The 12,438-nt window shown below is 33.4% G+C and overlaps 1 protein-coding gene across 1 annotated transcript in view; it reads left to right on the forward strand.

The window, feature by feature from the left end:
* Positions 1 to 12,438, forward strand: part of LOC148944714 (cadherin-like and PC-esterase domain-containing protein 1) — a 139,983-nt gene that overhangs the window by 64,275 nt on the left and 63,270 nt on the right. The window contains exon 3 of the mRNA XM_089100005.1: positions 3,259 to 3,476. Coding sequence (XP_088956131.1) covers positions 3,259 to 3,476 — 218 coding nt within the window. The remainder of the gene's footprint in view (positions 1 to 3,258; positions 3,477 to 12,438) is intronic.

The raw sequence follows: 12,438 nt of genomic DNA on the forward strand, positions 1-12,438 counted from the left end.
CAAACACAACTTGTAAATTCCCCCTTTTCTCCATTGAAGGCACTAATGTATGCGTTAACATTACCTTCGTATCCTAATCAGGGTTGCCACCGTCAGTAGGATTTTACTAGATCTATTTTCCATGAATTCAGGGAATACAATTAGGGTACATTCATTACAAAACCTGATTTCGATTACATTAGATATTATGGTCACTATTGCTCTCATTTTTGCGATTTTGCGTCAGCCCTAGCGCTTAAAAATCTCTACTTTTCTCTAGATTTCTTCTTGATACTCGCTTTGACAGGCAAACTATTCAAAATCAGGACTGGCATGCCGACTTAATTTGTTTTCAAAAAATTTTCCCAGAGTCTCATAACAGCTGCTACGTTTGTTAGTTAGCTTTGTCCCTTTTTAAAGACACTGCTGGAAACGAACTTTTTCCATACTTGCCCAAGTTCTTTCTGCCTCTCAGCAGCTTGCCCAATTCAAGTGCCGGAGCAGAGAGACAGTTCTCGATTTTGTCGGTCATCAAAACTAAAAACCGGAATAGGCTAAATGTCTCGAGTGTTTCGTCCCTGATGAAAAGGAAGCAACTTGTTCTCAGGTCGTCAAGTGGAGTACATGACTGGGTGGTCCGCAGCGATTTGACTCGGGCTATCAAGAAATGGAAACAAGTAGATCCCTTCATTCAGAATTCGATACTAGTGGATATTTAAATTTGGATGAGGGCGAGGACGATTAAAGCTTTTTAAGGGCGACTTTTTTTTAACTGTGACTAATTATTTTTCTTCTTACTTTTCAGTTTGTATGCTTTGCCTGACATGAAGACTATTGACACAATGATATTTTTTAAAACTAATTATTGTATATTATATAAGTTTTTTTCTTGGCAGCCCTAGTCCAATTTGAGGTGCACTTTTAATTTACATAATGTTACAACTAAACTGGTAGCCGATTACGTTATTTCCGTTTTGAAGTGACATAGATTGTATTGGTTTTTGATTCCCTTGAATACGAACGAGAGAAAATCCAGAAAAAATCAGTTAAAAAAATCCTAAATTAATTGCTTTAAAATTTGCCAGAATTCTTTGTAAGTAACTTATCTCTTATTTAAAGACCAGCCAAATTAGTGATTTAAAACTGACAAATTTCCTCCTAAAAATGCAAAATTGAAGGGTTTAGACTTCAAGCCTAAAAACGGAAACTGGGGGACACATTTCAAAAGCCGTCACTTTCAAACACACCTCAGATTTTAAGCACTTCATCGCCTGAATTGCTTCGTGATGAGTTGTAGCTGTTTTTCTTCGCTGATTGTTTTTTAATTTGTCAATATATCTGAAGTCGATGACCTGAAGATCCTTGGTAAATTTAAAACCGGGCTTCACCATTTGAACTTTCAGAATCCATGATTCCAGTCTATTGTTTGACGTCATGGATACTCCGCACCTGATACATGACGCCTATCCAGTATTATATACAAACAGTCCAAAGAAAGGATTTTTGAACTTATATGTTTCCGGAATTTTCAATCATACTATGAAAACAAAAGAAAAAAGGAAAAGAAAAAAAAACAAGAAAAAAGGAAAAAAGATTGTGTAAATTCTATTGATTATCGTCGTATAGTAAAAATCGATGCTTGATCAAAAATGTTTTTTGAAAATTTAGTAAAAACAGATGCGATTTAGTGAATTTTTCCTCTCAGATTTAGTAAATTCTTCCAGGCCACCGTGGCAACCAATAGCAACCATGTAAAAACATGTCAATACGAAGTACACATATATTTATTTTTTTCGAAATCTTTTTAGCTATCATAAACCCCTAAATGAAACATCATTTTGAACGTAAATAATTAAATATACTATATATACAAGTTTTTCATTCATGAAATATTTATTACCAGCGATAACATACTTTAAAACCCGTTAAAACCAATACTACGTTTTATTATAATAATAAAAACTATTTGTCAAAACTTTAACTATAAATTGATCCTATTGCATCAGACAAGTTAGCAAGTTAATGGCGCCTGGTACGGCTACTACTCGGTAACTGGTCTCGTGAAAAAGGATCAATTTATTGTCAAAGTTTAGACGAACTATATTTTATGATTGACGCTCAAAATTAAGTTTTATATAGAGTTTTTTGGATAGATAAGAAGATTTTGAATTGAAATAAATAAACTTCTAGACATTTCTAAAAGGAAACTGAATATTTCAGGAATTTTTTTTAGGTATTTTTTCTAAATTTCAGGAGTTTTAAGCCGTAAGTTCGGATTCACAACTGTGATAGGCGGCATATTTTTATAATTTTTTTTGTTTTATTCCAAATTTAATGAAAATGGTTTGTTGTATCATTAATATACTTGCCTATTCAACATAGTTTGATCAAACTAAACAAATTGCACTTTTGAACAAAAAACATATTCCATACGCAGGAAAAAGTTTTCAGGTTTTTTTAGCTGGTACATGGTAGGAGCGCTAGCTGCATCCTAGTAAAGAGCAAACAACGGCCCACAGTAATATAATAAGAAAAATCGTTTAAAAAAATAACTTGCAATTTTTGAAGAGCTTTAATATAAAGGTTTGGCCGTAAGTCCGATCTCTATTAAATTGGAGATCTATCATGATTCCATTCCTTGAATATATTATTCGAAATTTGGTTGGCTCAGCAAAATCTAATTGCTTTTGCTACAGATTTGAGGTGAACCCTGTCTCAAAAATTTTCAAGTTGAGACTTAGATAGATTCAAGAGGAAAGCAAATACATATGGAATCAGATTTCCAACGAGCTTAGAAATAAAACAAGAGAATTAAATATCATAACATTTAAAGAATTAAAAACCCGCTTGAGCTAATGAAGAATAGTTGCGATTTCCGAGTAAATAAAGCTAAAAATTATTTATGCCACTGAAATCTATAACTTCTGTTTGAAAAAATTGAATTTTGCATGCAATAATTTACTCAGTTTATTTTTGACATCATGTGTTGTGTTTGTTATTTTAAGTTAATGTGAGTAGAACTGTTTATATGTACTAATTGCTCCTCAATTCTTGCATTTATGAGGGAAATAAAAGTTTAATAATAATTAACTGATCTTGTACTCATTGGTTGTTAATAAACAGTCTTTGGCATGTTTGTTAAAATTTATTGAATAGCTTTTATTTTTTCACAGAAATACGCCTTTCCTTCCTTCAAATCGCAAAAACACACAGCTAGAGTTCAAATTTAATGCGTTCTGTTTTTGCGACAAAATCTACACCAACATATGCTATTTTTAGGTTTTATTTCTTGGTGATTCCACCCTTAGAGGCATGGTACACAGAATTATTCAAATGGCTAATAAAACTTTGGCCACCGCTGAGAAACTACACGAATACCATATATTTAGGAATGTTAATGAAAATCTTACGTTTATTGCTTTCAACTACTACCCCATTTTTTGGAAGAAGCAGAATACACAAAGAAGCTTTGTGGAGGCTTTACGGCTGCTGTTTAGGTAAGATATTATATGTTCGACATATTTCATTTATCGAATATATAATATTTTCATATATACGAAATTAGTCAATACGTTATCGCTTCATGTATTCGATATATCTCATTTTCATATATTCGATTTTATCAGAAGCTTGAACAACCATATAGCTGCAGTAGTTTAAGAGGTGATATATTGATATATAGATGTCGTTAAAGAAGTAAAAAAGTAAAAGAAAAATATCTTTTTGGTATCTAAATAATCTTGACATGCATTTAATTAAACAAACTAAGAGTTCCAACAAAAGAGAACACAAAAAAATTCTTTTTTAAATTGTGGATTAAGATGTATGGTACATTCAAAGACGTCTAAGGGATGGGATTTCGATGCCCCCCCCCAAATTCATTATGAATAAAAACCTCTTTGAGGATTTTAAATCTATATGATTAAAAATCCTCTTCCTCACCCAGCCAGAGAGGTGTCGTTTGGGAGGGGCAAGGAAGGCAGTTATTGCCCCCCCCCCAGTAATGTGGAGAAAAAATTATTATATAGCCCAAAGCTCCTTCAATATCCGAAAGTAGAAACCTCTTGCCTCCCCCCAATGAAAATGTTGTAGATTCGCCCCTGTCACCCAGCTTCAATTTTATAGCAAAAATATTATCAAACAATTGTTGCACAAACTTTGGCTGATCGAACATTTTGACTGATTATTCAAGTTCGACCTGAACTTTATATTGCAATTTAAAAACTTTAGTTTTTAAGCTGGACAACTAAAAAGCTCAAAAATCTTCCTAGAATTAATCAATACTAAAACCATTTCAGGTAAGAAACTACAAGAAACTAATTCAAAAATGCTTTTCTATGTTTTTAAGTCAGACAAAGATTCAAGGGAGTTTTAAATCCCCTCTCCTCTAGATATACCTTTGAGGGGAAGTCTGGGTCCCTTTAATCCTGTCAAACCTTAAAACGGGCACTCGTATTTACTATTGAATGAGTCCCCTCTCAAGTTTCTAAAATCACCCCTTCCATAGGTAGAGACTGGGAGCAAAAAATAATGCATTAAAGGCACAAGGTTCTTTACCATAAACAACGCTGGACTAAATTGTTTTTTTATAAGGATTGCATTGTTCGAAATATATATTCATCGTTTTCAGTAAAGCACAAATAACACCATAGCTTTTTAGAGGGTTTGAGAGGGGGGGGGTGTTGACGATCCTTTGATAAATAAAACACATCGCTGTAAGTATAAATTGTTCCTAGTCAAGCTGAGCTTTTTTGAAACTTCGGAGCCAAAATTTTGAAAATTGTTTTTATGCAATCGTGGACATTTTTTCTGCTTTCGTTAGAACTGTTTCATAAGAAAGAACAAAATTATCAAGACTAGAGTTCTATCGGCATGAAGCTCACAGCTCAAAATATTTTACCCGAAAAAAATGTTTTTGGCAAGAAAATGGACGCTTTTAAGTTGTAGGGTGATCTCCCCCCCCCCCCTCTGTTGGTTCTATTAATCGAATATATCAAAATTATGCCCGCTGATCTTTCCTATGAGTCTATCCTCAACTAATTAATACAGACAGCATTTAGCTTGTCATACCTAATCACAGAAAGAGAAGGAATTCCTCGAGAGCGAATCTTATTTCAAATTTTGTTATTAAGTTAGATAATTTATCTCTTTTAAAAAAATTGTATTTGTTTATTATACCCTAAGCGCAAAATTGGAACTTATTGTTTGTTTAGGTCATTTTTAAAATAAAAACTTATTTCATCTATCTAATTAGCTAATCTTGTCCTCTCAGATAAGTGGCGTCAATTAACAAACATTTAGGTGGAGGGGAGAGGAAATTTATTTTTCAATATAAAGAGGGCATATTTGTCTTTTTAATTCTTTCAGAGAAAATATCAAAAATATGCATTTTCCAATGATTTACCCCTCCCCCCCCCCCCCAAACAGGTGTTTTTCAGAATCTAGAAGGACTAAAAATCTAAGCCCCAGCCCTCGAATTGACGCCAATGTCTAAGATTAGTCTCAATAATTTTACCAGAAAAAAAAGAGATGCAAATGTCTTGTTTTCGTGGTTAGATCACACCCCCCCCCCACAATGCTTATTGAATTTTTTTTTAGTTTCGTTCCCTACTGGCTGAACCTCTTTATACCTAAATACTATGTTGAATTTATATTCGACTAATTAGTCAAACCGTTTTGTTTATATATACACCATAATTTAAGTCTTCAATGGAATACCAGCTTAACAATTCTCAGTAGGAGACTTTTGCATATGAATCAAAGACCCCCTTTGAAGGTAGTATGTTCAAGTTGAGCTATAATTAGGCAACCCATAGTGTTGCTCCATTCAAATTGAGAATAACTGCCGTCAGAATTGCTGTCTTTTCTTTCCTCTTTAATATACTTCTTCATTAAATTTGAATGGCTGAGCCATTCTTCGGGTTGCAACCAAAACTGAGGAGATACCAATTCCCTTCAGGATGTATCTTCCGCATAAATCATTTTGTGAGATGAGCATTTTCAGAAATGACTTTTGGACAAGAATAAGGACATAGAGATAATTCAAAAGATTCTATTCAAATACCAACTTAAAGAGAGCAACCAAAATTAAGGAGATACAAATTCCCTTCTGGATACCAATCCCTCACTCCTTGATAATTTACGAAACGTGGAAATCTAACTTTTTATATTCCAAGGGGGATTTTTCAAGGTTACAAAATAGGCTCATTTAAACACTTTTTTTTTTTTAGAAAAAACAATTTAGAAAAATTTACCAAAATTGAGGCGATACAAATTTCCTTCTAGAGTCCTTGGTTCGTTTATTCCTCGCTCTTCGAAAATCTGGAAAACCTGGAAATCTATTTTTGCCATCCCAAGGGGGTTTTTCAAGGGGAGGGGGAGAAAACAGAGAAGACTCACTGAAACACTTTCTTAGAAATACAAGTTTAGGGAGAGTTACTGAAATTAAAGTTACACCAATTTCCTTCCAGAAGCTTTCCCGAAGCTTCAGAAGCATTGGATCCAAGTATCCAAATGCTGGTATTTTTTTACTAGGTGATGCGAATGACCTCAAGATGGACTCTATTTGTACTTCTCTTAATATTAAAAAATTAGTTAAAATTCCAACAACAAGAGGAAATACGTCCCTTGATGTCATTTGTTCTAATATGAATAAGTTTTACAGTCCTACCCAAACCCTGCCTGCATTGGGTGGTAGTTACCATTACTGTCTCTTTTTATCCCCTTTCTCGTCTTTCCTACACTGGTTCACAACCAAAAGAGGATCTTACCGTCACCTCAGTGATTCGGGTCTTTTTTCATTTGGCTCATGATTGTCTAAGGAATGTTGGCCCGACATTTTTATCTAAATAATCTTGATGAAAAGATCCTTACTTTCAACAAAAACTGAATGACAATTATATGGCTCATTTTCCCGAAAAAAAGTTTACGAAATGTTCTTATGATAAACCCTATATAAATTATCATATTAAAATGTTAATCCGGAAAAAATTGAACTTATTCAAAACAGGTAAACTAGAGGAAGCAAATAATTTAAGAAAATACTTAAAAAAAACAAATTAGAAAATCTGCTAGAACTTATTATAAGAATAAAGTTAAAGACCTAGGCCAGGATAAACCCAAAAATTTGTATTCTCAGATCAAAATACTTGCCACCAAGATACCAGAACCACTAAACTTTAATTTAGATGAACCTCCAAAGACAACAGAAAATAATTTGAACGAGTTCCTTGCTTCATTTGTCCAAAGCCTCCCAATCCTATCCTATGTAACTCCTAGTGTTGCAACCCCCTTTAATTTCCCTAACATTTCCCCATTTGAGGTGGTAAAAAAAATTGAAAAATTAAAAAAGACAAGCACTTGCCCACTGGATATTCCTGTCCCACTTATTAAAGCCTTTAGTGATTACCTCGAAGCCCCTTCCTATTCTTTTTAGTCATTGCACTCAATTTGGACTGTTCCCTTCCCTTTGGAAACAAGGTTTCATAACTCCAATAAAAAAGAAAAACGGTAAGCCTGGCTTTGACGGTATGTGTCATATATTTTTGACTTTTATCTTTCCAAAACTATATGAAAACTTCTTTGTTGACAGGCTCAGGGACCAAGTCAATCCCCTTGTTGACCCTAGGCAATTTGGAAATCTTACATCTACATCAACCTCACATTACCTTATCTACCTCATTGACTCCATGGGTAGACTACTTGAGAGACCAAACAAATGGCTAAACCTAATTTCTGTTGACCTACAAAAGGCTTTCGACCTGGTTAACCATAATATCTTGGTAGAAAAACTTATCGAAGAAAACCAGGTCGAGATATTTTTAGTAAAGCTCGTTGCCTCATTTCTTTCTAACAGATCACAGGCAGTCAAACATCAAGATTGCTATTCCAGCCACCTTCGTATTCATAATGGTATTCCCCAAGGTACTATTCTTGGCCACCTCCTGTTTTTCGTCATAATAAATAGCCTTTCAATGGATTACCCTGACAGGTGGAAATTTGTCAACGACCTAACAGTTGCAGGGAAGTGTTATAAAAATATTTATAGTAATCCAATGGGTATCCTCCATGACATTGCAGGCGAGGCTTCTTTCTAATATGAAGGTTAATCCCAGGTGTTACCATATCTTCTAATTTGAAGTGGGACACCAATGTAAATAACATCCTCCGCCAAGCAAACTTGTCACTTTTTCTTCTGAAACTTCTGAATACATTTAGTTGTCCCCTATCTCAGTTACCAAAGATATATATTTCTTTTGTACGTCCTTTGGTCAAGTATGCTTGTCCTTTCTGGCGTCCAGGCCACTCAATTGAAGCAACCGAAAAAATCTAAAATATTCAAAAAAAAGCCCTGAGGATGATTTATAAAGAAGGCAAGGTCCCAAATTCCTACCTTCTTGAAACTTCAAAGCTTGATACCCTCGAGTCCAAAAGAAAAAAATTATGCCTCCGTTTTGGGAAGTCAGCACAAATAAACACCCGTACTGAAAACCTCTTTCCTAGCCGCCACTCACCCATAAGAAATCGCCACCCCCGTATAGTGTCCCAACCCATCCCCATCCTTTCTCCCATATCCTTTTCTACCTTACGTTATAAAAAAAAACTTTTATTCCCTTTTTTAAAAATAAAATCAAACAAAATTACAACCCGTAAGTTTGCCAAAAAATTAAACTGTTTTGTATATATTATTTTTTTATTTTTGAATATTTGGTTATTTTATTTGGTACCCTTTTTATCTTTTTATATTATGACCTATAAAATTTTTTATAATTATGACCTATATTTATGACTTTTGTATTTTGTATTTTCTGACAGTTACCTGTTCGGATATTTGAGTTTAAAAAATCCGCACAATTACAGATTTTATATGTGAGTTACCTCCAGTGGTGTCAATTAGGGGGGAGGGGGGGCTTATGCCCCTTAGGTTTTTTTTGCCCCTTAGATTTTGAAAAATACTTTTTTCTGGGGTATTTTAGTTTGAAAGTACCTTTTTAGACATTATTATCCAAAATAATTTAAAAAAACGACAATTCTACCCCCCTTCAAATTTTTTGAGTTGTCAGCACTTAAATTTGTATGATTTTGTGTTCACATTTGAAAAGCTCCTGTCTTTATGAAGGGATATACTCAAAGGTAAAACCCCGGTTTTTCTAAATATTTGGAAATCTACATATGCTTAATACCACAGAAGACAGAGTTCTAATCTTTACGAGAAGATATATTAAAGGGTATATCATTCTATTTCCAAATATTTTGAACCTGCACATGATTAATTGTTCCTAGTGGCTTGAGGGGAGGGGTCATCGTTCAAAGATTCGTCTTCGCCAGTGGTGTCGTTGCGGAGGGGGGGGGGCAGTTGCCCCTTACACATTAAAATTTTTCTCATATACTACCTTTGAAACTTTATCATCAAGTAAAAATGTGAGCCTAGTTAATGACAAAATTGAAAAATATTCTATGTTTCCTGTTTCGCAACATTTACTCAGGACACAATTTTTTCCCTGATATTTAAGATGCTTCTGATTCCTAAAATCTATCAGTTCAAGAATTGATTCTCTTGTTTTAAAACTTTCAAAAGTGGAAATGAATACACCCTCTACATCTAAAAGGAATGACAGAAAAGAAAAGAAGGACAGAAAAAGAATCATTGAAGAATAAGAAGGTAGATATAAAGTGAATATAGTTTTCAAATGAAAAAGAAATCATTGAAAAAAAATAAGAGTTACTGCTTTTGTAATGATATTCATACTATAACTATATAGGTCAAATCAGTTTTCAAAATATTTCTTTTAACCAGCTCCAAAAAAGTATTGACATAAATGTGCTAAGAATTATGACTGAAATTAGTTGTATTTCATACAACGTTGGTGCTACATGTGGTGCATTTATCTCTGCATCAGCATGCTATACGAAATGGCTGCTAAAAGTAGGATAAAGTGAATTAATCAAAATATGTATATTTTTTTCACAATTTAGAAATTGTGTGTGTACGTATAAGCAGTACCAACCCATTCTCTTTTTCTATCGTTATCAGTTTTATCATGCATCACTAGTAGACCGAGTTTGCTTGTGAAGGGAATTGCAGACATAAAAACAATATTCAGGATATGTATAATTGCAGACATAAAAACAATATTCCGGATATGTATACCTCCTATACCCTGATTTACACAAGAAAAATGTAATTTTATAGAATTTTTTTCAAACAAAAATACAAAGGGGAAGGTAATTTTCAAATTGTGGGAGTCAATTTCCCCTTCCAATTGGCATACCTGGATATTTTTAATTAATTTAAGGTTTCAACCGCAATGATACTAAAAATTGTTCTGATTTTCTGGATATTTTTTGTCAAATTTTTTATTCAAATTTTTATTTTTTGAATAATTTCAAATTTGAAATACGGTCGCTATTTAAGTATGGGGAATGCGTCACAGTGTCATGTTACACAATCTGTGGTAATACTTTGACTTGTCCTGCATCTTTACTTAGACAGTGCCATTGCGCTGCCTATGATTTTCGTTTCGGCTTTATGTGGCCCGCTGATATCAATACTATTTATTATTATAAATTGGTGAACCCACAAATAAATTTCATAAGAAATCATAAATAATATTTCAATAAATCTCGTATTTTATAAGTTTAGTACAACAAATTAAATCTTACAAAAGTCAAAATCCATTCAAAATTATGAGCAAGTGAATAGTGCAATACCTGGGGCTATCAGAATAGAGCTTTGTTCAATTATGAGATTGACCATCCTGTGCTAGGTGTGGGGGTTGTGCGAAATGGTGGGGGGATATGTACTGCAAAATTAGTGGAGAATCTGGCTGAAAAAAGCCGAGTGTGTACGACATTCACCTTCGCCCACACGAAAGCTTGTATATGCTCTACTAATGTCGTCTGCTGCAGCTCATTGCTGACAATCCGGGTTGCAGCGGTAGCTAGCAACCTAGTAAGAGACGATCACGTCCAATGTTAAGAAATATAAAAACCCATAACTCCTAAAGAGTCAGATCAAAACAAAAAGTACGCCATCAGAACCGCTTTGTCCGAAACCCCTGTATAGAAAACTTTCTGTCCCTTGGCTAGAACCGTAAGGGAAATATATTGGCTTGAAAATCAAGAAAAGTAGCAGCTACTACAACATTCTGCCTAAACGGCATATTTTTTTTTTCTTTCTTTTCCACATATAGCTTGGCACTGGAACATCGTAGAGATTTTAATAAAAGACGAGTACAAGGAGTTATATTTATGATTGTTAAATTTGTGTTTATTGTCCATAATGTATTGCGTAATGTTTTTAAATTTACCAAGTAGCGTGTTTGTTAAATAGTTACTTTTCATCATTACTGCTTGAATAGCACCTGCTTCAATAGTGGCCCAAATAATTTCTTAGACCACACTGCTTTTCCATTAAAAACAAAAAAAATGTTTTAAACACGAAAAACGGGTTTTAATTTTCTAATTAAACCCGTTTCTAATTAATAATTAATTTTCTAATTAATTTTATAATTCAGGGAAATTATAGAAATAAAAAAGATAATATATGGGGGTACTAGTATCAATAGAGATGAAGGGGAATTTGTGATCAATTCAATTTATAATAGTTTAATTAAAATGCAGGCAAGATATTCAACCAATACTGATTTTAATAATATTTCTGAAACGAAAGATGACCTTGCGAACAAAGGTCAGAATGGGTTAAATGATGAGAAAAGTAAACGAACTGCAGCTAAGCTTGCAACAAAACGAATCCATTCAATTTATAATTCATAAAATGGTTGATGAACTTGTGAAATTTAATTAAGGGTTATGGACCGGGGGTTAGTTGACCTTTTATTGTTTTGGTCTAAGTATAAATATATTCTTCATTTTTGATAGATTTCAATTTATATACTGGGAGGAGGCGAGTAGAATCAATATAGACATTCAGTACATGGAAGTGTTTATTTAATATATTTCCATTTATATACTGAGAGGAGGCCAGTTGAAAGACATTCAGTGCATGGAAGTGTTTAATTAATATGTGAGTTTTTTTTTTTTTTATTTATTTTTTTCTTTCTTTTTTGATTTTTTTTCTCTTTTTGTGTTTTGTATGTTTTATTTTAATTTAATTTATGTTTTTTTTTTTTTGCTTTATTTATTTTTTTTTTTTTTTTACGTTGAGAAAGGCTCCCGGATTTGGGGCCGAAAAATTAGGAGCTTTTTTTCATAATTAATTGTTTTTTAGTTAACTGCTTGTTAGAAAATTAAAACCCGTTTTTCGTGTTTAAAAAAATTTTTTTGTTTTCAATAGTGGCCCATTCCCCCCCCCCCCATTAAAAATTTTCTAGCTACACCCCTGGTTTCCACCACTTGAAAAATTGGACAAATATAATCTAAAAAAACCCTTTCTTATTCTAAGGCAAGGAGACAGGCAGATTTCTCATTCAAAAGAATTTTTAAAACTCCAGCACCCTT

The sequence above is a fragment of the Artemia sp. Qi Xiang Cuo genome, chromosome 14 (assembly GCF_049724085.1).
Source record: "Artemia sp. Qi Xiang Cuo chromosome 14, ASM4972408v1, whole genome shotgun sequence".
Lineage (NCBI taxonomy): Eukaryota > Metazoa > Arthropoda > Branchiopoda > Anostraca > Artemiidae > Artemia > Artemia sp. Qi Xiang Cuo.